The 27,478-nt window shown below is 61.5% G+C and overlaps 1 protein-coding gene across 1 annotated transcript in view; it reads left to right on the forward strand.

Annotated features, from left to right (window-relative positions):
• The window catches only part of LOC147091144 (calmodulin-binding transcription activator 1-like), a 126,216-nt gene that overhangs the window by 77,752 nt on the left and 20,986 nt on the right, over nt 1-27,478 (forward strand). The window contains exons 8-10 of the mRNA XM_085977613.1: nt 3,338-5,190; nt 7,289-7,415; nt 10,053-10,187. Of these exons, the coding sequence (XP_085833739.1) occupies nt 3,338-5,190; nt 7,289-7,415; nt 10,053-10,187 (2,115 nt within the window). The remainder of the gene's footprint in view (nt 1-3,337; nt 5,191-7,288; nt 7,416-10,052; nt 10,188-27,478) is intronic.

Raw genomic sequence — 27,478 nt, forward strand, 5'->3', positions numbered from 1 at the left:
TTTATATTTTGGGGTTTAAGGTGTCTCTTCCCCCCAGTGTTTATATTTTGGGGTTTAAGGTGTCTCTTCCCCCCAGTGTTTATATTTTGGGGTTTAAGGTGTCTCTTCCCCCCAGTGTTTATATTTTGGGGTTTAAGGTGTCTCTTCCCCCCAGTGTTTATATTTTGGGGTTTAAGGTGTCTCTTCCCCCCAGTGTTTATATTTGGGGTTTAAGGTGTCTCTTCCCCCCCAGTGTTTATATTTTGGGGTTTAAGGTGTCTCTTCCCCCCAGTGTTTATATTTTGGGGTTTAAGGTGTCTCTTCCCCCCAGTGTTTATATTTTGGGGTTTAAGGTGTCTCTTCCCCCCAGTGTTTATATTTTGGGGTTTAAGGTGTCTCTTCCCCCCAGTGTTTATATTTGGGGTTTAAGGTGTCTCTTCCCCCCAGTGTTTATATTTGGGGTTTAAGGTGTCTCTTCCCCCCAGTGTTTATATTTGGGGTTTAAGGTGTCTCTTCCCCCCAGTGTTTATATTTGGGGTTTAAGGTGTCTCTTCCCCCCAGTGTTTATATTTTGGGGTTTAAGGTGTCTCTTCCCCCCAGTGTTTATATTTTGGGGTTTAAGGTGTCTCTTCCCCCCAGTGTTTATATTTGGGGTTTAAGGTGTCTCTTCCCCCCAGTGTTTATATTTGGGGTTTAAGGTGTCTCTTCCCCCCAGTGTTTATATTTTGGGGTTTAAGGTGTCTCTTCCCCCCAGTGTTTATATTTTGGGGTTTAAGGTGTCTCTTCCCCCCAGTGTTTATATTTGGGGTTTAAGGTGTCTCTTCCCCCCAGTGTTTATATTTGGGGTTTAAGGTGTCTCTTCCCCCCAGTGTTTATATTTTGGGGTTTAAGGTGTCTCTTCCCCCCAGTGTTTATATTTGGGGTTTAAGGTGTCTCTTCCCCCCAGTGTTTATATTTGGGGTTTAAGGTGTCTCTTCCCCCCAGTGTTTATATTTGGGGTTTAAGGTGTCTCTTCCCCCAGTGTTTATATTTGGGGTTTAAGGTGTCTCTTCCCCCCAGTGTTTATATTTTGGGGTTTAAGGTGTCTCTTCCCCCCAGTGTTTATATTTTGGGGTTTAAGGTGTCTCTTCCCCCCAGTGTTTATATTTGGGGTTTAAGGTGTCTCTTCCCCCCAGTGTTTATATTTTGGGGTTTAAGGTGTCTCTTCCCCCCAGTGTTTATATTTTGGGGTTTAAGGTGTCTCTTCCCCCCAGTGTTTATATTTTGGGGTTTAAGGTGTCTCTTCCCCCCAGTGTTTATATTTGGGGTTTAAGGTGTCTCTTCCCCCCAGTGTTTATATTTTGGGTTTTAAGGTGTCTCTTCCCCCCAGTGTTTATATTTTGGGGTTTAAGGTGTCTCTTCCCCCCAGTGTTTATATTTGGGGTTTAAGGTGTCTCTTCCCCCCAGTGTTGATATTTTGGGGTTTAAGGTGTCTCTTCCCCCCAGTGTTTATATTTGGGGTTTAAGGTGTCTCTTCCCCCCAGTGTTGATATTTTGGGGTTTAAGGTGTCTCTTCCCCCCAGTGTTTATATTTTGGGGTTTAAGGTGTCTCTTCCCCCCAGTGTTTATATTTGGGGTTTAAGGTGTCTCTTCCCCCCAGTGTTTATATTTGGGGTTTAAGGTGTCTCTTCCCCCCAGTGTTTATATTTTGGGGTTTAAGGTGTCTCTTCCCCCCAGTGTTTATATTTGGGGTTTAAGGTGTCTCTTCCCCCCAGTGTTTATATTTTGGGGTTTAAGGTGTCTCTTCCCCCCAGTGTTTATATTTGGGGTTTAAGGTGTCTCTTCCCCCCAGTGTTTATATTTTGGGGTTTAAGGTGTCTCTTCCCCCCAGTGTTTATATTTGGGGTTTAAGGTGTCTCTTCCCCCCAGTGTTTATATTTTGGGGTTTAAGGTGTCTCTTCCCCCCCAGTGTTTATATTTGGGGTTTAAGGTGTCTCTTCCCCCCAGTGTTTATATTTTGGGTTTAAGGTGTCTCTTCCCCCCAGTGTTTATATTTTGGGTTTTAAGGTGTCTCTTCCCCCCCCCCCAGTGTTTATATTTTGGGGTTTAAGGTGTCTCTTCCCCCCAGTGTTTATATTTTGGGGTTTAAGGTGTCTCTTCCCCCCAGTGTTTATATTTGGGGTTTAAGGTGTCTCTTCCCCCCAGTGTTTATATTTTGGGGTTTAAGGTGTCTCTTCCCCCCAGTGTTTATATTTTGGGGTTTAAGGTGTCTCTTCCCCCCAGTGTTTATATTTGGGGTTTAAGGTGTCTCTTCCCCCCAGTGTTTATATTTGGGGTTTAAGGTGTCTCTTCCCCCCAGTGTTTATATTTTGGGGTTTAAGGTGTCTCTTCCCCCCAGTGTTTATATTTTGGGGTTTAAGGTGTCTCTTCCCCCCAGTGTTTATATTTTGGGGTTTAAGGTGTCTCTTCCCCCCAGTGTTTATATTTTGGGGTTTAAGGTGTCTCTTCCCCCCCAGTGTTTATATTTGGGGTTTAAGGTGTCTCTTCCCCCCAGTGTTTATATTTGGGGTTTAAGGTGTCTCTTCCCCCCAGTGTTTATATTTTGGGGTTTAAGGTGTCTCTTCCCCCCAGTGTTTATATTTGGGGTTTAAGGTGTCTCTTCCCCCCAGTGTTTATATTTTGGGGTTTAAGGTGTCTCTTCCCCCCAGTGTTTATATTTTGGGGTTTAAGGTGTCTCTTCCCCCCAGTGTTTGTATTTGGGGTTTAAGGTGTCTCTTCCCCCCAGTGTTTATATTTGGGGTTTAAGGTGTCTCTTCCCCCCAGTGTTTGTATTTGGGGTTTAAGGTGTCTCTTCCCCCCAGTGTTTATATTTTGGGGTTTAAGGTGTCTCTTCCCCCCAGTGTTTATATTTTGGGGTTTAAGGTGTCTCTTCCCCCCAGTGTTTATATTTGGGGTTTAAGGTGTCTCTTCCCCCCAGTGTTTATATTTTGGGGTTTAAGGTGTCTCTTCCCCCCAGTGTTTATATTTTGGGGTTTAAGGTGTCTCTTCCCCCCAGTGTTTATATTTTGGGGTTTAAGGTGTCTCTTCCCCCCGTGTTTATATTTTGGGGTTTAAGGTGTCTCTTCCCCCCAGTGTTTATATTTGGGGTTTAAGGTGTCTCTTCCCCCCAGTGTTTATATTTTGGGGTTTAAGGTGTCTCTTCCCCCCCAGTGTTTATACTTTGGGGTTTAAGGTGTCTCTTCCCCCCAGTGTTTATATTTGGGTTTTAAGGTGTCTCTTCCCCCCAGTGTTGATATTTTAGGGTTTAAGGTGTATTTTCATTGCCTAAGATGTGCTCTAATTTGTTGTCCATCTTTTCTCCTCAACCAATTACGAGCAGGAACAACAGGAAGCATTCCTCACAAATGCAACAGCACCAAACACCGGATTATATCGCCTAAAGTGGACATACGACTCAGCTCATACTCGGCCTTAACAGAAGTCCAGAACCTCTCGGTCACAGACAACAAGAGTGAGCAGGACGAGAGTAAAACTGAGAGTCAGGACAAAAAGGTGGTGAAATTATCGCAAGCCGTGCCTCAGGTTAATGGGAGCAGTGAGGTGTCTTCCTCCAACTCGCTGGAGGATCCTGACTCCACGCAGAATTCACCGGCGACGCGGGCCAATGGCTACTACGATGACAGGGAGCTCAGCTCAGTTGCCATAGCCACCAGTGTGCCAAATCTTACCGTAGCCACGGTAACCTGCAGCATACCTCGGAATGCAGTCATCCTAATGACCGGAATTGGTGAAAAGCCGGTGTCCTTGGGTCGGTCAGGACTGACCCCCAGTCAGCAGCTTATTGCCACGAGCTCCAACGGCCAAGGGTTGAGTGGCCACGACCTGTCTCTGGCTGCGCCAGCGAGCGCCATTGGGTTGGCGTTGTTACCCAGCTCAGTGGGGAGCCTGGTCCTGTCACAGGCCGTAGAGGCCAACATGGACACCTCCGAGACCAGCACCGCCTTCGATCCCGACTCTTTCCTGAACAGCCCGAAGCAGGGTCAGACGTATGGTGGGGGAGGAGGCGGTGGTACCAAGGAAGCCGCCACCACTCCCGGCTCGTTTACCACAGCCAGCTTGTCCGATTCTGGCTTTCCAAACTCGGAGCTGAAGCAGGAGCCAGACTTCAAGGGTGAGAATCTGGAGAAAGGCCCAGCAGCGAGACCCGATTACAGAATCCCTCCCGTCTCCTCTGACGCCGCCAGCTTCCCCCAGAGCTCAAGTCTCGCTTCAGCGACTCAGACCTTCTCAGCGACTGCCAAGGTGAGCTTGGTGCCGTCCAACCGTGGCCCCACCACTGTCCTGGAGAACATGGAGTGCAGCAACACAGAGTCACCTAAAAACTACACTGGCATCTTTAGCCAGCACACGCCGGCTGGTAGCTCCCTCCGATCCCACAACCGGTTCTTTATCGAAGAGGATAAGAGTCACGTTGCCACGTGCATGGCCTCTGCTGCTGCCTCCGGGAGCCTGAAGATGGAACCAATCTCCCAGTTTCCACAAGAACATTGTGACAGCAGAAGCGTAAAAGAGGAACTCCGCCCCTCCCTACAGCTGGTGGCTTTCCAGGCAGTCACCCCGGAGGCGGAGATGCCCATGGACACGACGTCGCAGTTAAATGGAGATACGGACATGGCAAAGACGCAGAAGAACGTGGAAATGGACCAGGCTGTCAAATCAGAAGATCATTACGATGTGGGCAGGACCACAGATGATGCTGAAGGGACGTTGGAACTACAATGCAGCCACGTGACCGACCTGTACAGCATAATCCAGAACGACCTGTCCTCTCCATCAGTCTCTTCGTCCAACATCGACCTCAATATTGACCACTTTGATATCTCCTTCGACAGCCAGTTCCCTGACTTAATCTCTGACTTTATGACAGACAGCAGTGCCGACACCAGCGGCGGCTATGGCCAGTACAGCGGCAACCCCACTTCGGTCACCCCGACAGAAAGCCCCGGGCAGAACGTCTCCACAAATTATCCAGACCTGTCTCCTCCGATGGGCAGCTATGGCCAGCAGCAACCGCAGACTCCCCAGCAGCTGGGCGGCATACCCACCAACATGCCGTTTACTGAGGTGCCGGTAAACCCAGCCGACTCGACACAGTCCTCGCCCGGCAGCACGACGGAGAGCGGGCAGGCAGTAACCATCACCGACTTTTCACCCGAGTGGTCTTATCCTGAGGTAAGGTGCTTTCTTTCAAATAAAGATACTCTGTGACGTAAGAAAACGACTAGGCATTTGGTCCAAGTGTTAAACAAAGCTTTAATCAACTGTTTTACAACATGGAGGTCCAGTTGTGTCCTTCACTAGTTCCTGTTAAGAATGTCCTGCGCAAGCTGGGCCCGTGCCCGAGTATTTATACTCTCCCTGGACAGCGCCACCCGTAGGCTGCTCAGTATTATTTCATAAGTCTTTCTTTCATGACTGACTGATTCATGTCACAATGCACTCTCTATTTATCCCCCCCGCCTCCTTCCTCTCCTGCCTGGTAGTGTTTATTGGAGAGTGGAAACGGTCGGCCAACCTCCAGTCAGGCACCGGGCAGTGTTGTGGAGCGTTTGGAATCTGTCCTGGAACACACTGCCTGATGGGGCGGTGGAAGCAGATTCAATAGTAACAATCAGAAGGGAATTGGATAAATACTTGAAGGGGAAAAATTCACAGGGCTGTGGGGAAAGAGCAGGGAGTGGGACTAACTGGAGAGCTCGTTCAAAGAGCCGGCACAGGCACGATGGGCCGAATGGCCTCCTCCTCTGCTGTGATTCTGTATCGATGGGAGGTGTGTGAATGCTGGGCTGACTTGCCCTTTGAATTTGTGTCCTTCAGTGTGTGGGAGTGAGCCGCATCCAGTCTCCCGCTGATAGCCCTGCAGCCTGGCTATCGTCAGAGAATTGTGGCCTCTGCTCACTGGGACAGTGTAGAGAGAGGAGCCGGCCTGTACCTCACTGGGACAGTGCGGAGAGAGGGGCCGGCCCGTACCGCACTGGGACAGTGCGGAGAGAGGGGCCGGCCCGTACCTCACTGGGACAGTGTGGAGAGAGGGGCCGGCCCGTACCTCACTGGGACAGTGTGGAGAGAGGGGCCGGCCCGTACCGCACTGGGACAGTGCGGAGAGAGGGGCCGGCTCGTACCTCACTGGGACTCACTGGGACAGTGCGGAGAGAGGGGCCGGCCCGTACCTCACTGGGACAGTTAGGAGAGGGGCCGGCTCGTACCTCACTGGGACAGTGCGGAGAGAGGTGCCGGCTCGTACCTCACCGGGACAGTGCGGAGAGAGGGGCCGGCCCGTACCTCACTGGGACAGTGTGGAGAGAGGGGCTGGCCCGTACCTCACTGGGACAGTGCGGAGAGTGGCGCCGGCCCGTACCTCACTGGGACAGTGCGGAGAGAGGGGCCGGCCCGTACCTCACTGGGACAGTGTGGAGAGTGGCGCCGGCCTGTACCTCACTGGGACAGTGCGGAGAGAGGGGCCGGCCCGTACCTCACTGGGACAGTGCGGAGAGAGGGGCTGGCCCGTACCTCACTGGGTCTCACTGGGACAGTGCGGAGAGAGGGGCCGGCCCGTACCTCACTGGGACTCACTGGGACAGTGCGGAGAGAGGAGCCGGCCCGTACCTCACTGGGACTCACTGGGACAGTGTGGAGAGAGGGGCCGGCCCGTACCTCACTGGGACAGTGCGGAGAGAGGGGCCGGCCCGTACCTCACTGGGTCTCACTGGGACAGTGTGGAGAGAGGGGCCGGCCCGTACCTCACTGGGACAGTGTGGAGAGAGGGGCCGGCCCGTACCTCACTGGGACCGTGTGGAGTGAGGGCCCGGCCCGTACCTCACTGGGTCTCACTGGGACAGTGTGGAGAGTGGCGCCGGCCCGTACCTCACTGGGACAGTGTGGAGTGAGGGCCCGGCCCGTACCTCACTGGGACCGTGTGGAGTGAGGGCCCGGCCCGTACCTCACTGGGACTCACTGGGACAGTGTGGAGAGAGGGCCCGGCCCGTACCTCACTGGGACAGTGTGGAGAGTGGCGCCGGCCTGTACCTCAGGTCAGGAACACAGTTGCTCTTTGGAAACATTGAGGAATCTGCACCTTGGTGGGGCTAAAGTAAAGTACTGTGGATGCTGGAAATCTGAAATAAAAACAGAAAATGCTGTTAAAGCTCAGCAGGTCGGACAGCACCTGTGGAGAAAGGAGCTGTGCTGGATTGTGGCGGTGCTGCACCATAAGCGGTCACAAGGGGTTTCAATATTCCTGACTAATTGCGCTGTGTTTTATTGTGCACAGGGTGGTGTGAAGGTCCTGATCACTGGCCCCTGGAGTGATGGCAACGATCGGTACTCCTGCGTGTTTGACCTGGTTACGGTGCCGGCCTCGCTCATTCAGTCTGGCGTCCTGCGCTGTTACTGCCCAGGTAGGTGGTTACCTCGCTGACCAACAGAATAGAACCTTTCACCCACCCGAGGCGCGTAGACAGAGTTGAGATACAGATCAGCTGCGCTGTAATCAAATGGCAGAACAGGCTCGAGGGGCTGAATGGCCCCCTCCTGTTCCTGTGTTCCAGGGTGCAGGGCTGGTAAGAATAGCGAATTAACAGTAATGATAAAACTGGTCAGTCGCCCCGTGCTGCCGTGGCATGGCTGCTGTGATGTGCGTGACTGAATAACACTGTTGCTGCATTTCAGTATAAGTCATTGTGTGAAGTGGGTTGGGATTTCCGATGTGATGAAACGCTGCATAAAGTGTAAATATTATAAAGCGGAGGGAGGGAACATCAGTCACTCTCGGCCCCCACAGCACTGACTGACCGCGAGGAACAGGTCTCCTGTCCATCCCCCGCACTAAATAGGGAGGGTTTCATTGGCCAGTGTGGCAGGGTGTCTTAATTTATCTCTGGCCAGCTCGGCCATCTCCGAGACCAGCGCCGCCTTTGATCCAGGTTCATTCTTAAACAACCCTAAGCTGGCTCAAACCTGCTCTGGAGGAGGTGGTAACCTTTAGAAAGGGAGGGAGAATGGATTCCCCGGCCCCACGAGGTTGAGGTGGACGCACATCCCCTCGGTGTGGCTGAGTCGAAGGTGCTGCTCTCTGCCCCCAACTATGTCCCGTGTCCTATGAGGAGAGATTGAGTAGACTGGGCCGATACTCTCTGGAGTTTAGAAGAATGAGAGGTGATCTCGTTGAAACACATCAGATTCTGAGGGGGATTGACAGGGTAGATGCTGAGAGGTTGTTTCCCCCTGGCTGGAGTGTCTAGAACCAGGGGTCAGTCTCAGGATAAGGGGTCGGCCATTTAGGACTGAGATGAGGAGGAATTTCTTCACTCAGAGGGTGGTGAATCTTTGGAATTCTCTGCCCCAGAGGGCTGTGGAGGCTCAGTCGGTGAGTATATTCAAGGCAGAGATCGCTAGATTTTTAGACTCTAGGGGAATCGAGGGATATGGGGAGAGTGCAGGAAAGTGGAGTTGAGGTCGATGATCAGCCATGACCTTATTGAATGGCGGAGCGGGCTCGAGGGGCCGTGTGGCGGAGCAGGCTCGAGGGGCCGTGTGACGGAGCAGGCTCGAAGGGCCGTGTGGCGGAGCAGGCTCGAGGGGCCGTGTGGCGGAGCAGGCTCGAGGGGCCGACTGGCGGAGCAGGCTCGAGGGGCTGTGTGGCGGAGCAGGCTCGAGGGGCCGTGTGGCGGAGCAGGCTTGAGGGGCCGACTGGCGGAGCAGGCTCGAGGGGCCGTGTGGCGGAGCAGGCTCGAGGGGCTGTGTGGCGGAGCAGGCTTGAGGGGCCGACTGGCGGAGCAGGCTCGAGGGGCCGTGTGGCGGAGCAGGCTCGAGGGGCCGTGTGGTGGAGCAGGCTCGAGGGACCGTGTGGCGGAGCAGGCTCGAGGGGCCGTGTGGTGGAGCAGGCTCGAGGGACCGTGTGGCGGAGCAGGCTCGAGGGGCCGTGTGGTGGAGCAGGCTCGAGGGGCCATGTGGCGGAGCAGGCTCGAGGGGCCGTGTGGCGGAGCAGACTCGAGGGGCCGAATGGCGGAGCAGGCTTGAGGGGCCGTGTGGCGGAGCAGGCTCGAGGGGCCGAGTGGCGGAGCAGGCTCGAGGGGCCGTGTGGTGGAGCAGGCTCGAGGGGCCATGTGGCGGAGCAGGCTCGAGGGGCCGTGTGGCGGAGCAGACTCGAGGGGCCAAATGGTGGAGCAGGCTCGAGGGGCCGTGTGGCGGAGCAGGCTCGAGGGGCCGTGTGGCGGAGCAGACTCGAGGGGCCGAATGGCGGAGCAGGCTCGAGGGGCCGAGTGGCGGAGCAGGCTCGAGGGGCCGTGTGGCGGAGCAGGCTCGAGGGGCCATGTGGCGGAGCAGGCTCGAGGGGCCGTGTGGCGGAGCAGGCTCGAGGGGCCGTGTGGCGGAGCAGGCTCGAGGGGCCGTGTGGCGGAGCAGACTCGAGGGGCCGTGTGGCGGAGCAGGCTCGAGGGGCCGTGTGGTGGAGCAGGCTTGAGGGGCCGTGTGGCGGAGCAGGCTCGAGGGGCCGAGTGGCGGAGCAGGCTCGAGGGGCCGAGTGGCGGAGCAGGCTCGAGGGGCCGTGTGGCGGAGCAGGCTCGAGGGGCCGAGTGGCGGAGCAGGCTCGAGGGGCCGTGTGGCGGAGCAGACTCGAGGGGCCGTGTGGCGGAGCAGGCTCGAGGGGCCGTGTGGCGGAGCAGGCTCGAGGGGCCGTGTGGCGGAGCAGGCTCGAGGGGCCGAGTGGCGGAGCAGGCTCGAGGGGCCGAGTGGCAGAGCAGGCTCGAGGGGCCGTGTGGCGGAGCAGGCTCGAGGGGCCGAGTGGCGGAGCAGGCTCGAGGGGCCGAGTGGCGGAGCAGGCTCGAGGGGCCATGTGGCGGAGCAGGCTCGAGGCGCCGTGTGGCGGAGTAGGCTTGAGGGGCCGTGTGGCCGACTCCTGCTCCTATTTCTTGTGTTGTTGTGTTCGCCCCCTCTATTTAACCAGTTGAATCCCCCCCAATTGCTTCGCAGGTGCCGTTGCATCTCTACCTATTCCATTTGTGTGAGATTGTAATCTGTTCATTTTCTACTTTCAGCTCACGAGGCGGGGCTGGTGAGGCTGCACGTGGCGCGTGAGAACCAGTTCATTTCCAGCTCGGTGCTGTTTGAGTACAGAGCTCGCAATTCCACGGCCCTGCCCAGCTCCCAGCTTGACTGGCTGTCCCTGGACGGTAGGTGCCGGCTTCATTCGCAGCAAGTTAGCGCTGACCGCGGTGGGGCCGGGGGGGGAAATCGACTGCCGTAAAATAAATGGTCAGATTGGCGCGAAGAGGCGCGCTCTTCCACAAAGCTGGCACTGGAACACCCTGTGGTTCTGTCTCTAGCCGCCCCCCCCCCCCAGTGAACGCACCGTCTGCGTGGCAGAGCCATGCCGACCAGACGCTGTATTCCCAACTGTTAGCCCGTCTCCGTTAGCTCAGTGCCCCGGGATTAGGGAGTGGGAACCAGCTAGGGTTCCTGCTCCCCAATAGAAACATAGAAGATAGGAGCAGGAGTCGGCCATTCGGCCCCTCGAGCCTGCTCCACCATTTAATGAGATCATGGCTGACCATCCAAATTCAGTACCCTGTCCCGGCTTTCTCCCCATATCCCTTGATCCCTTTAGCCTTAAGAAATATATCTAACTCCTTCTTGAATATATTTAATAAGTTGGCCTCAACTGCCTTGTGTGGTAGAGAATTCCACAGGTTCACCACTCTCTGGGTGAAGAAATTCCTCCTCATCTCTGTCCTAAATGGCTTACCCCTTATCCTTAGACTGTGACCCCTGGTTCTGGACTCCCCGACCATCGGGAACATCCTTCCTGCATCTAGTCTGTCTAGTCCTGTTAGAATTTTATAAGTTTCAATGAGATCCCCTCTCATTCTTCTAAACTCCAGCGAGTATAAGCCTAATCGACCCAATCTCTCCTCATACGTCATTCCTGCCATCCCAGGTATCAGCCTGGTGAATCTTCGCTGCACTCCCTCCATGGCAAGAACATCCTTCCTCAGATAAGGCGACCAAAACTGCACACAATACTCAAGGTGTGGTCTCACCAAGGCCCTGTACAACTGCAGCAAGACATCCTTGCTCCTGTACTCGAATCCTCTCGCTACGAAGGCCAACATACCATTTGCCTTCTTAACCGCCTGCTGCACCTGCATGCTTACCTTCAGCGACTGGTGCACAAGGACACCCAGGTCTCGTTGCACTTCCCCTTCTCCCAATCTATTGCCGCTCAGATAATAATCTGTCTTCAGGGATTTATATTAGTCTGGTGAATCTTCGCTGCACTCCCTCCATGGCAAGAGCATCCTTCCTCAGATAAGGCGACCAAAACTGCACACATAACTAAACAAGCCTGTTCGTAAATGTCTGCCGCATTATATATTTCCAATCTAGCCAGTACAGTGACTCGTGTAGCTCGGTGCATTAGAAGTAGACAGCGGCCTCACACCGTGTAACTCGTGCATTTTAATTTTATCCCTTGAATTGGTACGGTTTGTATCGGGTCAGTTCCAGTACTCATCCAGGGCCTCCCTTTGCCAGACTGCAGAGTACTGTCACCATCTGGTGGCCGACAGCATATACTGCGTCACAGAACCAAAGGTTTCAGAGCAGGAGGAGGCCGTTCAGCCCATTGTGCCAGTGCTAGCTCTTCAATGGGAGCTGCCTATTCCAATCCCATTTCCCTTATCGTGGTAGGCGGGGAGAGGGCCCGTGAGAAAATTAAACTGCGCCCAAAAAAATGAATTATGATTGTAGTTAGCTCTGCCATGCTTTGAAGACCAGGACCTCAAACCCAGCACTAAGCTCATGGTCTACAGAGCAGCAGTGATACCCGCCCTGCTGTATGCCTCAGAGACATGGACCATGTACAGCAGGCACCTCAAAGCACTGGAGAGGTACCACCAACGCTGCCTCCGCAAGATCCTGCAAATCCATTGGCAGGATAGAGGCACCAACGTCAGTGTTCTTGCTCAGGCCAACATCCCCAGCATCGAAGCTTTGACCATGCTCAATCAGCTCCGATGGACGGGTCACATTGTCCGCAAGCCCGATACGAGACTCCCAAAACAAGCGCTCTACTCGGAGCTCCGACACGGCAAGAAAGCCCCAGGTGGGCAGAGGAAACGCTTCAAGGACACCCTCAAAGCCTCCTTGGAAAAAGTGTAACATCCCCACCGACACCTGGGAATCCCTGGCCCAAGACTGCACAAAGTGGAGGAGAAGCATCCGGGAAGACGCCGAACACCTCGAGTCTCTTCACTGGGAGCAAACGGAAGCCAAGCGTAGGCAGCGCGAGGAGCGCACGTCAACCCAAGCACCCCACCCACCCGCCCCTTCAACCACCGTCTGCCCCACCTGTGACAGAGACTGTAGGTCCCGCATTGGACTCATCAGTCACCTGAGAACTCATTTTTAATGTGGAAGCACGTCACCCTCGGTTCCAAGGGACTGCCTAAGAAAGAGGGCTTTGTTGGATCGCAGCATGCCAGGAATCCAGAGGAAAGACAACCCGTATTTGTTGGAGACGTACCTTCACCTCGCTGAGAGAGAGTGAGCTCCTGCAGTGTCCGTACAGCGAGTCTGGGGGTTGCTCTCGTGCTGCAAGCCGAGCAGCACTCGGAGATTCGATTGCGAGGTGGTGCTGTTACTCACAAATCCCTCACTCTCCCAATCACACTGTAGAATTGTACAAGTGATACAGCCTTCAGTCGGAAAGCAGGCTCCAGCTCCTCTTGTAGGATGTGTGATCATGTTAAACGCAGTGATAATTGTCTTGTCCATGTCCTTTATGGTCTCTGATCTTCCTACAGCATCACCCCTGAGTCTTTCCTTCCCCAGGGTCAACTATCCCAACCATTGCAGTCCCTCCAAACTCAAGAGCCTGATACCGGCTCCTCCCTGCATGTTCCCAGCTCCTCCCCGCACGCTCCGAGCTCCTCCCCGCACGCTCCCAGCTCCTCCCCGCATGCTCCCAGCTCCTCCCCGCACCCTCCGAGCTCCTCCCCGCATGTTCCCGGCCCCTCCCCGCACGCTCTGAGCTCCTCCCCGCATGTTCCCGGCCCCTCCCCGCACACTCCGAGCTCCTCCCAGCCCCTCCCCGCACACTCCCGGCTCCTCCCCGCACACTCCCGGCCCCTCCCCGCACCCCTCCCGGCCCCTCCCCGCACCCTCCCGGCCCCTCCCCGCACCCTCCCGGCCCCTCCCTGCACACTCCTGATCCCGGCCACTCCCGCACCCTCCCCGCACCCTCCCGGCTCCTCCCCGCACCCTCCCGGCCCCTCCCTGCACACTCCTGATCCCGGCTCCTCCCCGCACACTCCCGGCCCCTCCCCGCACCCTCCCGGCCCCTACCCGCACCCTCCCGGCCCCTCCCCGCACCCTCCCGGCCCCTCCCCGCACGCTCCTGATCCCGGCCCCTCCCCGCACCCTCCCCGCACACTCCCAGCTCCTCCCCGCACCCTCCCGGCCCCTCCCCACACACTCCCTGCCCCTCCCTGCACACTCCAGATCCCGGCCCCTCCCTGCACACTCCTGATCCCAGCCCCTCCCCGCACACTCCCGGCCCCTCCCCGCACCCTCCCGGCCCCTCCCCGCACCCTCCCGGCCCCTCCCTGCACACTCCTGATCCGGCCCCTCCCCGCACCCTCCCGGCCCCTCCCCGCACGCTCCTGATCCCGGCCCCTCCCCGCACACTCCCGGCCCCTCCCCGCACACTCCCGGCCCCTCCCCGCACACTCCCGGCCCCTCCCCGCACACTCCCGGCCCCTCCCCGCACGCTCCTGATCCCGGCCCCTCCCCGCACCCTCCCGGCCCCTCCCCGCACACTCCTGATCCCGGCCCCTCCCCGCACACTCCTGATCCCGGCCCCTCCCCGCACCCTACCGGCCCCTCCCCGCACACTCCTGATCCCGGCCCCTCCCCGCACCCTCCCGGCCCCTCCCCGCACACTCCCGGCCCCTCCCCGCACCCTCCCGGCCCCTCCCGCACACTCCTGATCCCGGCCCCTCCCCGCACACTCCTGATCCCGGCCCCTCCCCGCACCCTCCCGGCCCCTCCCCGCACACTCCTGATCCCGGCCCCTCCCCGCACCCTCCCGGCCCCTCCCCGCACACTCCCGGCCCCTCCCTGCACACTCCTGATCCCGGCCCCTCCCCGCACACATCCTGATCCCGGCCCCTCCCCGCACCCTCCTGATCCCGGCCCCTCCCACACCCTCCCGGCCCCTCCCCGCACGCTCCTGATCCCGGCCCCTCCCCGCACCCACCCGGCCCCTCCCCGCACACTCCCGGCCCCTCCCCGCACCCTCCCGGCCCCTCCCCGCACCCTCCCGGCCCCTCCCCGCACGCTCCTGATCCCGGCCCCTCCCCGCACACTCCCGGCCCCTCCCCGCACACTCCCGGCCCCTCCCCGCACACTCACGGCCCCTCCCCGCACACTCACGGCCCCTCCCCGCACACTCCCAGCTCCTCCCCGCACACTCCCGGCCCCTCCCCGCATGCTCCTGATCCCGGCCCCTCCCCACACCCTCCCGGCCCCTCCCCGCACGCCTCTGATCCCGGCCCCTCCCCGCACCCTCCCGGCCCCTCCCCGCACACTCCTGATCCCGGCCCCTCCCCGCACACTCCCGGCCCCTCCCCGCACGCTCCTGATCCCGGCCCCTCCCTGCACCATCCCGGCCCCTCCCTGCACACTCCTGATCCCGGCCCCTCCCCGCACCCTCCCGGCCCCTCCCCGCACCCTCCCGGCCCCTCCCCGCACGCTCCTGATCCCGGCACCTCCCTGCACCATCCCGGCCCCTCCCTGCACACTCCTGATCCCGGCCCCTCCCCGCACGCTCCCGGCCCCTCCCCGCACGCTCCCGGCCCCTCCCCGCACGCTCCCGGCCCCTCCCCGCACCCTCCCGGCTCCTCCCCGCACACTCCCGGCCCCTCCCCGCACCCTCCCGGCCCCTCCCCGCACCCTCCCGGCCCCTCCCCGCACACTCCTGATCCCGGCCCCTCCCCGCACACTCCCGGCCCCTCCCCGCACACTCCCGGCCCCTCCCCGCACCCTCCCGGCCCCTCCCCGCACGCTCCTGATCCTGGCCCCTCCCCGCACGCTCCTGATCCCGGCCCCTCCCCGCACACTCCCGGCCCCTCCCCGCACGCTCCTGATCCCGGCCCCTCCCCACACCCTCCCAGCCCCTCCCCGCACACTCCCAGCTCCTCCCCGCACCCTCCCGGCCCCTCCCCGCACGCTCCTGATCCCGGCTCCTCCCCGCACCCTCCCGGCCCCTCCCCGCACCCTCCCGGCCCCTCCCCGCACCCTCCCGGCCCCTCCCCGCACGCTCCTGATCCCGGCTCCTCCCCGCACCCTCCCGGCCCCTCCCCGCACGCTCCTGATCCCGGCCCCTCCCTGCACCCTCCCGGCCCCTCCCTGCACACTCCCGGCCCCTCCCCGCACCCTCCCGGCCCCTCCCTGCACACTCCTGATCCCGGCCCCTCCCTGCACCCTCCCGGCCCCTCCCCGCACCCTCCCGGCCCCTCCCCGCACCCTCCCGGCCCCTCCCCGCACCCTCCCGGCCCCACCCCGCACCCTCCCGGCCCCTCCCTGCACACTCCTGATCCCGGCCCCTCCCCGCACCCTCCCGGCCCCTCCCCGCACCCTCCCGGCCCCTCCCCGCACCCTCCCGGCCCCTCCCCGCACGCTCCTGATCCCGGCTCCTCCCCGCACCCTCCCGGCCCCTCCCCGCACACTCCCAGCTCCTCCCCGCACCCTCCCGGCCCCTCCCCGCACGCTCCTGATCCCGGCTCCTCCCCGCACCCTCCCGGCCCCTCCCCGCACACTCCCAGCCCCTCCCCGCACCCTCCCGGCCCCTCCCCGCACACTCCCAGCTCCTCCCCGCACCCTCCCGGCCCCTCCCCGCACGCTCCTCCCCGCTCCCTCCCGGCCCCTCCCCGCACACTCCCGGCCCCTCCCCGCACGCTCCTGATCCCGGCCCCTCCCCACACCCTCCCAGCCCCTCCCGCACACTCCCAGCTCCTCCCCGCACCCTCCCGGCCCCTCCTCGCACGCTCCTGATCCCGGCTCCTCCCCGCACCCTCCCGGCCCCTCCCCGCACCCTCCCGGCCCCTCCCCGCACGCTCCCGGCCCCTCCCCGCACCCTCCCGGCCCCTCCCCGCACGCTCCTGATCCTGGCCCCTCCCCGCACGCTCCTGATCCCGGCCCCTCCCCGCACACTCCCGGCCCCTCCCCGCACGCTCCTGATCCCGGCCCCTCCCCACACCCTCCCAGCTCCTCCCCGCACACTCCCAGCTCCTCCCCGCACGCTCCCGGCCCCTCCCCGCACCCTCCCGGCCCCTCCCCGCACCCTCCCGGCCCCTCCCCGCACACTCCTGATCCCGGCCCCTCCCCGCACACTCCCGGCCCCTCCCCGCACACTCCTGATCCCGGCCCCTCCCCGCACACTCCCGGCCCCTCCCCGCACACTCCCGGCCCCTCCCCGCACCCTCCCGGCCCCTCCCCGCACGCTCCTGATCCTGGCCCCTCCCCGCACGCTCCTGATCCCGGCCCCTCCCCGCACACTCCCGGCCCCTCCCCGCACGCTCCTGATCCCGGCCCCTCCCCACACCCTCCCAGCCCCTCCCCGCACACTCCCAGCTCCTCCCCGGCCCCTCCCCGCACGCTCCTGATCCCGGCTCCTCCCCGCACCCTCCCGGCCCCTCCCCGCACCCTCCCGGCCCCTCCCCGCACGCTCCCGGCCCCTCCCCGCACCCTCCCGGCCCCTCCCCGCACGCTCCTGATCCTGGCCCCTCCCCGCACGCTCCTGATCCCGGCCCCTCCCCGCACACTCCCGGCCCCTCCCCGCACGCTCCTGATCCCGGCCCCTCCCCACACCCTCCCAGCTCCTCCCCGCACACTCCCAGCTCCTCCCCGCACGCTCCCGGCCTCTCCCCGCACGCTCCCGGCCCCTCCCCGCACCCTCCCGGCCCCTCCCCGCACCCTCCCGGCCCCTCCCCGCACACTCCTGATCCCGGCCCCTCCCCGCACACTCCCGGCCCCTCCCCGCACACTCCTGATCCCGGCCCCTCCCCGCACACTCCCGGCCCCTCCCCGCACCCTCCCGGCCCCTCCCCGCACCCTCCCGGCCCCTCCCCGCACGCTCCTGATCCTGGCCCCTCCCCGCACGCTCCTGATCCTGGCCCCTCCCCGCACACTCCCGGCCCCTCCCCGCACGCTCCTGATCCCGGCCCCTCCCCACACCCTCCCGGCCCCTCCCCGCACACTCCCAGCTCCTCCCCACACCCTCCCGGCCCCTCCCCGCACACTCCCAGCTCCTCCCCGCACCCTCCCGGCCCCTCCCCGCACGCTCCTGATCCCGGCTCCTCCCCGCACGCTCCTGATCCCGGCTCCTCCCCGCACCCTCCCGGCCCCTCCCCGCACCCTCCCGGCCCCTCCCCGCACGCTCCTGATCCCGGCCCCTCCCCGCACCCTCCCGGCCCCTCCCCGCACCCTCCCGGCCCCTCCCCGCACGCTCCTGATCCCGGCCCCTCCCTGCACCCTCCCGGCCCCTCCCTGCACACTCCCGGCCCCTCCCCGCACCCTCCCGGCCCCTCCCTGCACACTCCTGATCCCGGCCCCTCCCTGCACCCTCCCGGCCCCTCCCCGCACCCTCCCGGCCCCTCCCCGCAACCTCCCGGCCCCTCCCTGCACACTCCTGATCCCGGCCCCTCCCTGCACCCTCCCGGCCCCTCCCCGCACCCTCCCGGCCCCTCCCCGCACCCTCCCGGCCCCTCCCCGCACCCTCCCGGCCCCTCCCCGCACGCTCCAGATCCTGGCTCCTCCCCCACCCTCCCGGCCCCTCCCCGCACACTCCCAGCTCCTCCCCGCACGCTCCTGATCCCGGCTCCTCCCCGCACCCTCCCGGCCCCTCCCCGCACCCTCCCGGCCCCTCCCCGCACCCTCCCGGCCCCTCCCCGCACACCCCCTGCCCCTCCCCGCACCCTCCTGATCCCAGCTCCTCCCCATTACTCTCTCTGCCCCGGTTCATCGCAGACACCTTTTATTTATTTCGCTTCCCTCTTGTACATGAGGTGCTCCACTGCGGCAGGGCAGGCGAGCGGCTCTCCTTCGGGACATTACTGCTGTACACGGGGTGTGTCCTGTAACTCTGAGGAGCCGGGTGTGAAATCTCTGGGTGAGGGAACCTCGTTCAAGTGGTCATTCCTCCCGTGTGCAGGACATCAGTGCCCAGCCGGACCTCGTCCTCACCCAATGGCCATAGACACGAGGGGGGGTCACTGGGGGGTCACTGGGTGGACGGGGGTCACTGGGGGGTCACTGGGTGTACGGGGGGTCACTGGGGGGTCAGTGGGTGTACGGGGGGTCACTGGGTGTACGGGGGTCACTGGGTGTACGGGGGGTCACTGGGGGGGTCACTGGGTGTACGGGGGTCACTGGGTGTACGGGGGGTCACTGGGTGTACGGGTGGTCACTGGGGGGTCACTCGGTGTACGGGGGGTCATGGGGGGGTCACTGGGTGTACGGGGGGTCACTGGGTGTACGGGGGGTCACTGGGTGTACGGGGGGTCACTGGGGGGGTCACTGGGTGTACAGGGTGTTATCCTCTGTATCCAGGGTATAGTTTGGCACTGAGACGGGGACTGAAGCTGGAGTGGGTGGGCAGTGCCCGGGGACTGGAGTGGGTGAGCAGTGCCCGGGGACGGGGACGGGGACTGGAGTGGGTGGGCAGTGCCCGGGGACTGGAGCGGGTGGGCAGTGCCCAGGGACGGGGACTGGAGTGGGTGAGCAGTGCCTGGGGACGGGGACTGGAGCGGGTGGGCAGTGCCCAGGGACGGGGACTGGAGCGGGTGGGCAGTGCCCAGGGACGGGGACTGGAGCGGGTGGGCAGTGCCTGGGGACGGGGACTGGAGCGGGTGAGCAGTGCCCGGGGACGGGGACTGGAGCGGGTGGGCAGTGCCCAGGGACGGGGACTGGAGTGGGTGGGCAGTGCCTGGGGACGGGGACTGGAGCGGGTGGGCAGTGCCCGGGGACGGGGACTGGAGTGGGTGGGCAGTGCCCGGGGACGGGGACTGGAGTGGGTGGGCAGTGCCTGGGGACGGGGACTGGAGCGGGTGGGCAGTGCCCAGGGACGGGGACTGGAGTGGGTGGGCAGTGCCCGGGGACAGGGACTGGAGTGGGTGAGCAGTGCCTGGGGACGGGGACTGGAGCGGGTGGGCAGTGCCCGGGGACGGGGACTGGAGTGGGTGGGCAGTGCCCGGGGACGGGGACTGGAGTGGGTGAGCAGTGCCCGGGGACGGGGACTGGAGTGGGTGGGCAGTGCCCAGGGACGGGGACTGGAGCGGGTGGGCAGTGCCCGGGGACAGGGACTGGAGTGGGTGGGCAGTGCCTGGGGACGGGGACTGGAGTGGGTGGGCAGTGCCCGGGGACAGGGACTGGAGTGGGTGAGCAGTGCCCGGGGACGGGGACTGGAGTGGGTGGGCAGTGCCTGGGGACGGGGACTGGAGCGGGTGGGCAGTGCCCAGGGACGGGGACTGGAGCGGGTGGGCAGTGCCTGGGGACGGGGACTGGAGTGGGTGGGCAGTGCCTGGGGACGGGGACTGGAGCGGGTGAGCAGTGCCCAGGGACGGGGACTGGAGTGGGTGGGCAGTGCCCGGGGACGGGGACTGGAGCGGGTGGGCAGTGCCCGGGGACGGGGACTGGAGTGGGTGGGCAGTGCCCGGGGACGGGGACTGGAGTGGGTGGGCAGTGCCTGGGGACGGGGACTGGAGCGGGTGGGCAGTGCCCAGGGACGGGGACTGGAGCGGGTGGGCAGTGCCCAGGGACGGGGACTGGAGTGGGTGAGCAGTGCCTGGGGACGGGGACTGGAGTGGGTGGGCAGTGCCCGGGGACGGGGACTGGAGTGGGTGGGCAGTGCCCAGGGACGGGGACTGGAGCGGGTGGGCAGTGCCCAGGGACGGGGACTGGAGTGGGTGAGCAGTGCCTGGGGACGGGGACTGGAGTGGGTGAGCAGTGCCTGGGGACGGGGACTGGAGCGGGTGAGCAGTGCCCGGGGACGGGGACTGGAGTGGGTGAGCAGTGCCCGGGGACGGTGACTGGAGTGGGTGAGCAGTGCCCGGGGACGGGGACTGGAGTGGGTGAGCAGTGCCCGGGGACGGGGACTGGAGTGGGTGAGCAGTGCCCGGGGACGGGGACTGGAGCGGGTGGGCAGGGCCCGGGGACAGGGACTGGAGTGGGTGAGCAGTGCCCGGGGACGGGGACTGGAGTGGGTGAGCAGTGCCCGGGGACGGGGACTGGAGTGGGTGAGCAGTGCCCGGGGACGGTGACTGGAGTGGGTGGGCAGTGCCCGGGGACGGGGACGGGGACTGGAGTGGGTGAGCAGTGCCCGGGGACAGGGACTGGAGTGGGTGGGCAGTGCCCGGGGACGGTGACTGGAGTGGGTGAGCAGTGCCCGGGGACGGGGACTGGAGTGGGTGAGCAGTGCCCGGGGACGGTGACTGGAGTGGGTGGGCAGTGCCCGGGGACGGGGACGGGGACTGGAGTGGGTGAGCAGTGCCCGGGGACAGGGACTGGAGTGGGTGGGCAGTGCCCGGGGACGGTGACTGGAGTGGGTGAGCAGTGCCCGGGGACGGTGACTGGAGTGGGTGGGCAGTGCCCGGGGACGGGGACGGGGACTGGAGTGGGTGGGCAGTGCCCGGGGACGGTGACTGGAGTGGGTGGGCAGTGCCCGGGGACGGTGACTGGAGTGGGTGAGCAGTGCCCGGGGACGGGGACTGGAGTGGGTGAGCAGTGCCCGGGGACGGTGACTGGAGTGGGTGGGCAGTGCCCGGGGACGGTGACTGGAGTGGGTGAGCAGTGCCCGGGGACGGTGACTGGAGTGGGTGAGCAGTGCCCGGGGACGGGAGTGGGTGGGCAGTGCCCGGGGACTGGAGTGGGTGAGCAGTGCCCGGGGACGGTGACTGGAGTGGGTGGGCAGTGCCCGGGGACGGGAGTGGGTGGGCAGTGCCCGGGGACGGGGACTGGAGTGGGTTGGCAGTGCCCGGGGACGGGGACGGGGACTGGAGTGGGTGGGCAGTGCCCGGGGACGGGGACTGGAGTGGGTGGGCAGTGCCCGGGGACGGGGACGGGGACTGGAGTGGGTTGGCAGTGCCCGGGGACAGGGACTGGAGTGGGTGGGCAGGGCCCGGGGACGGGGACTGGAGTGGGTGAGCAGTGCCCGGGGACGGTGACTGGAGTGGGTGAGCAGTGCCCGGGGACGGGAGTGGGTGGGCAGTGCCCGGGGACTGGAGTGGGTGGGCAGTGCCCGGGGACGGGGACTGGAGTGGGTGAGCAGTGCCCGGGGACGGGGACGGGAGTGGGTGGGCAGTGCCCGGCTGTTGCTGGGAGCGGATCATAGCTGGGCACTGCTCTGGCGCCCGGGCTAAATCCAATCCGCTCTGTCGCTAATCCGACTGCTGCCCTGTCACATGCGGGCTTTTTGCGTGTCTGAAGCCTTGCGAGAGCGCCACATAAATACATCCTGCAAAGTGAAAGGATTGTTCCTGAAGTCATTATTTAACCAACGCGCAGCTGTCAGTAATTCTCGGCTTACCCAAATACTTGCAGACATTGTTGGAGTGGTTTGATCGGCGGGACAGTCTCCAGTTAAACCCCCGCTGCTCCGGTCCTGCCGCAGTCTCCGACACCACAGCTGTTGAAGCACTGACCTTTCCTGGCCTCGGCTGAACCCACCGCAGCTCCGATGAAGGGGTCGTTTCTCAAGTTTAAAAGCGACAATCGGGTCTGGAGGTGTTTCTTTAACCCGAGAGCCTCGTTGCCTGGTTGAAATGCTGCTCCCAGGTGTGGCAATCTTGCAAACTTGGGCATTGTGCTTATTGCAAAGGTTAGAATTATACAGCACGATTCTCACCCAGCCCTCGCACGTTCTACCAGCCTCCTCTTTCGCCTGCATTTGCTCCCGTGTTCTCGTCCCCATTTTAACCTCAGTACCATCACTGTCTGACCCGAGAAACATCCCGATAGCGCTGTCCGACACTGTGTTACTGTCTCGTCTCTCTCCCGCCATCACAGTCTCCTATCTCTCTTTCTCGCTGTTGTTAATACCAATAAGATCATTCCTCCTGCCAACTTTCTTCAAACACCCTATCCTAATTCCTCCTTTCTGCATCCTCAAGCTGTCTTCTACTTGAACTCATTCTTTGCCCGTGTCTCCAAACTGACACTGACCCTCCGACAGTGCTGCACTCCCTCAGTACTGACCCTCCGACAGTGCGGCGCTCTCTCAGTACTGACCCTCCGACAGTGCGGCGCTCCCTCAGTACTGACCCTCCGACAGTGCAGCACTCCCTCAGTACTGCCCCTCCGACAGTGCGATGCTCCCTCAGTACTGCCCCTCCGACAGTGCGGCACTCCCTCAGTACTGCCCCTCCGACAGTGTGATGCTCCCTCAGTACTGCCCCTCCGACAGTGCGGCGCTCCCTCAGTACTGCCCCTCTGACAGTGCGGCGCTCCCTCAGTACCGCCCCTCCGACAGTGCGGCGCTCCCTCAGTACTGCCCCTCCGCCAGTGCGGCACTCCCTCGGTACTGACCCTCCGACAGTGCGGCGCTCCCTCAGCACTGCCCCTCCGACAGTGCGGCGCTCTCTCAGTACTGACCCTCCGACAGTGCGGCGCTCCCTCAGTACTGACCCTCCGACAGTGCAGCGCTCCCTCAGTACTGCCCCTCCGACAGTGCGGCGCTCCCTCCGTACTGCCCCTCCGACAGTGCAGCGCTCCCTCAGTACTGCACTGGGAGTGTTGGCCTGGATTTTGTGCTCAAGTGTCTGGAGTGGGACTTGAACCCACGACCGTCTGACTCAGAGGCCAGGGTGCTGCCCGCTGAGCCACGGCTGACCCCGTTGGAGGGGCCTATCAGGTTGTAACCCGTGCTGGGGTCTGTGTGTGGACATGCGGTTTGGGCTGGACACTGATGGACTTTCCGAAATCTCCGAGGCTGTGATATATTGACAGCACTTCACCCACTGGGGCCTCAAAGCTCCTCATTCCCGGTGACGGAATAATTCCAAGTCCACTTTCATTGCATAGAATGCAGGATGCTTGCTGTGTTTTGGGGATTGACTTCTGCACATCTGCCCAGTTTTGAGTGAAGATTGCCTTCCCTCGACTCGGTCTTTGTAGCTGCCATTAAGCCGTGCACTGTTCGTGATTCAGCCATTCCACCGTTAACCCTTGAAGCTGCTGTCCGCTGCCCCAGCTCTCCATTTCTCAACCGTGGGAAAGAGGAGGACCGTATCTTGTATCCCAGTCTCTGCTCCTGATCACCATCCAGTGATGCCTGGGTATCAAGAGAGAGCGGGATGGGTGGATTCCCCGTCACGCTCCATTCCTCTGACTGCCCACACATGGGGCGAGGTACGGCCGGTGCCTGTGAAACCTGCGACCAGGTCGGCAAAGCACGGGTAAAAAGCAGATGAATGCGAGTTGAGAAAAAATGTGGAGATGATTGACACAAGAGGAAAAAGTAATGGTGTGTCTCGTGACTATAAGTGGGCTTAACGTTCAGGAAATGGAGTGGTCTGTGCGCGGGAATGTCTGATAATACCTGTGGTTTGCTTTGTGTTCAGGTGAGGCACTCAGACCCTTGTATGTTCTGTCGAAAGGTTACAGAGCTTAAAATATAACTCCGATGTCTGCCATTGAATGGCTGGCGTGTGAGAACAAAGCTGCATGCTGTGATGTTTAATCCCGGCTGATGGGACTTGGTATAAACATGCCTGAGAGCTCATTACCAGCCAGACAGTTTCTTTATTAAGGCTCGTGTTGACATCAACCATTTTCTGAGAGTTTAGTCTGCCGCTGTTGCCATGTGGCTTGTGTCTCCGTCTACGAGCTTCATTCTGGCCTGTGCGAGCACTTTCAAATCCAAACCCTTTGATTTATTTTGCCTGTTTGCCTGTTTCCTTCCTCTGCTTCTGAAGGTATTTCCGTCGCACATGAACCGACCACCCTTCAGTACCTCCCCCCCCCACAACTGGCTGTTCGTCATCCCTGAGCCCCGGCAGTGCTTCTCCTCTGGTTATTTGACTGCGGAGGCATCACAGCCACGCCTGATCCTGTCTTCAGCTGCAGCCACTGGCGTCTGTTCAGGAGCTGGGGATCGGGCTGATTCTTCACTCCCTAGCCCAGGGGTCCTGAGACACATTGTAGGCTGTGACTAACGAAGACACCCTGACCCAGGCTGGAACTGGGAGCTAAGTCTGTGCGATTCAGACAGCCGCTGCCTTCAAAACAATTGAGGACGATTGTTTCGATGTCCTTTTGTAAATTGAGCTTATCGACATGAGACCCACGACCGCAGTCGGAAGTCCCTTGTCTACATCGCACGTTCACAGCGGTTATCGTCACAGCCTCCAGAGTTGGGAACTGTCCCTGCTCGTGCTTCCGATGAGCTTCAGTCGTGTGTGAGGCTGTGTTACCCCCTTTCCGTGTTCATGCACCGTGCCACGTATCGCCCTGTTTACCCAGCGGTGTCTGGCTCGATGGGGAGGTGCGACTGTGAGTGGCTGTTTATGGAACACAGCTGGCCCTCTCAACCCGGCCTCACTGTGGGACCCGGCACCCAAACTCATCAAGAGGTTTCAGCCTCCCCTGGAATATTCTGTACAATTGTCAGGTTCAGCTCGCCTTTCACAGCGCACTCTGTGTGTGTGTGTGTTCGGCATTACCCCTCTGCCCCTCTCCCACTCTGCCCCCTCTCACTGCCTTGCCCCCCCCTCACCCCTCTCCCATCTCACCGCCTCTCTCCCCCTCCCCTTCTCCCCCTCCCCTTCTCCCCCTCCCCTTCTCCCCCCCTCCCCTTCTCCCCCCTCCCCTTCTCCCCCCTCCCCTTCTCCCCCCTCCCCTTCTCCCCCCTCCCCTTCTCTCCCCTCCCCCCCTCACCTTCTCTCCCCTCCCCCTCCCCTTCTCCCCCCTCCCCTTCTCCCCCCTCCCCTTCTCCCCCTCCCCTTCTCCCCCTCCCCTTCTCCCCCTCCCCTTCTCCCCCTCCCCTTCTCCCCCCTCCCCTTCTCCCCCTCCCCTTCTCCCCCTCCCCTTCTCCCCCCTCCCCTTCTCTCCCTCCCCTTCTCTCCCTCCCCTTCTCCCCCTCCCCTTCTCCCCCTCCCCTTCTCCCCCTCCCCTTCTCTCCCCTCACCCCTCACCTTCTCTCCCCTCCCCCTCCCCTTCTCCCCCTCCCCTTCTCCCCCTCCCCTTCTCCCCCTCCCCTTCTCCCCCTCCCCTTCTCCCCCTCCCCCTCCCCTTCTGCCCCCTCCCCCTCCCCCCCTCTCCTCCTCCCCCCCTCTCCTCCTCCCCTCTCCTCCCCCCCTCTCCCCCTCCCCCTCCCCCTCCCCCTGCCCCAGTTTCGCTGCTCCTCTCCTGAAGGCGCTGGCTCTTGTTGCCGGAAGGTTCCGCGGGCCAGCGGGCTGCCTCCTGTGCTCCTGCACAGCCAGTCTTCACCTGCCAGTCTTCACAGTGTCAGAAACAACTTCAGGCTATGCTTCTGCCGGCCTGGCGCCCAGCCCGAATCCTGCAAAGCCTCCTTTGTTTGTTTCCTGGGCACTTCCTGCAGCAGCTGATTCTGTGAGCGAGTTTCTACGTGCGGTCCAACGCTCTTTATCTCTTCCCCTTTCCAGTCATACCCCCTGATGTAATAAAACTCACTACGCACTTGGTTTGAGTATAAAGCAAGGCTTTAATCAACTTGTTTCAGAACATGGCGGTCTAGTTGTACTTCACTAGTTCCTGTCTTACAAAATGTCACTGGGCAAGCTGGGCCCACGCCCGAGTATTTATACTCCCTGGACGGCGCCACCAGCTGGCCGTCCAGCATTATTTCATGAGTAGTTCTTTGTGATGAAGGTGGTGGTGGTGCTTGCTGGGGCCCAGTTCCCTGGTTATTGGTCACCTCCGCCACAGCGCCCGAGAGGCCCGCTATTCTTGCGTGAGCCTCAGCGGCGAGTGCCAGCGGGTCATTCGACCATCGAGGCATCACACTAAGCACACTCTTGTCCTTGCCCGAGATACGGTCAGGAGGAGCTCCCCCAGCTGATGTCCGGCTGTGGAAGCAGTTATCAGTGGTGCCAGTAAGTGACACCTACTCCCCATCGCCCTGTCCACTGGGGCTCAGTTCGGTTTCCGCCACAGCCACTTGGCTCCAGGCCTCATCGCCGCCGTGGGCGCAAGGGCTGAATGCCAGAGCAGAGGTGAGACTACCTGCCCTCCACATCAAGGCAGCATTCAATTTAGCATGACACCAATCCTAGAAAACTGAGTCACCGGGGGGGGTCATAGGGAAAACTGGCCACTGGCTGGAGTCATACCCTGACACACAGGAAGATGGTTGTGGTTGTTGGAGGCCAATCATCTCAACCCCAGGACATCGCTGCAGGAGTTCCTCAGGGCAGTGTCCTTGGCCTGACCATCTTCAGCTGCTTCATCAATGACCTTCTCTTCCCCCATAAGGTCAGAAGTGGGGCTGCTTGCTAACGATTCCACAGTGTTCAGCTCCAATCACAACTCATAGAAACATAGAAGATAGGAGCAGGAGTAGGCCATTCGGCCCCTCGAGCCTGCTCCGCCATTCAATGAGATCATGGCTGATCATCCAAATTCAGTACCCTGTCCCTGCCTTCTCCCCATATCCCTTAGCCTTATATCTTAGAAATATATCTAACTCCTTCTTGAATATATTTAATGAATTGGCCTCAACTGTCTTCTGTGGTAGAGAATTCCACAGGTTCACCACTCTCTGGGTGAAGAAATTCCTCCTCATCTCTGTCCTAAATGGCTTACCCCTTATCCTTAGACTGTGACCCCTGGTTCTGGACTCCCCCGCCATCGGGAACATCCTTCATCTCGTCTGTTTAGTCCTGTTAGAAATTTATAAGTTTGAATGAGATCCTCTCTCATTCTTCTAAACTCCAGCGAATACAAGCCCGATCGACCCAATCTCTCCTCATACGTCATTCCTGCCATCTTCGCTGCACTCCCTCCATGGCAAGAACATCCTTCCTCAGATAAGGCGACCAAAACTGCACACAATACTCAAGGTGTGGTCTCACCAAGGCCCTGTACAACTGCAGCAAGTCATCCTTGCTCCTGTACTTGAACCCTCTCGCTATGAAGGCCAACATACCATTTGCCTTCTCAACTGCCTGCTGCACCAGCATGCTTACCTTCAGCGACTGGTGCACAAGGACACCCAGGTCTCATTGCACTTCCCCTTCTCCCAATCTATTGCCGTTCAGATAATAATCCGCCTTCCTGTTTTTGCCACCAAAGTGGATAACCTCGCATTTATCCGCATTATACTGCATCTGCCCAATCGCCCAACCTGTCCAAATCGTACTGGAGTTTCTCTGCATCCTGCGATAATGAAGCAGCCCATGCCAGCCTACAGCAGCACCTGGATAACATCCAGACTTGGGCTAACAGGTGG

The sequence above is a fragment of the Somniosus microcephalus genome, unplaced genomic scaffold, assembly GCF_052327205.1.
Source record: "Somniosus microcephalus isolate GS21.2 unplaced genomic scaffold, FLI_Smic_1.0 unresolved_chr4, whole genome shotgun sequence".
In the NCBI taxonomy this organism is placed as follows: domain Eukaryota; kingdom Metazoa; phylum Chordata; class Chondrichthyes; order Squaliformes; family Somniosidae; genus Somniosus; species Somniosus microcephalus.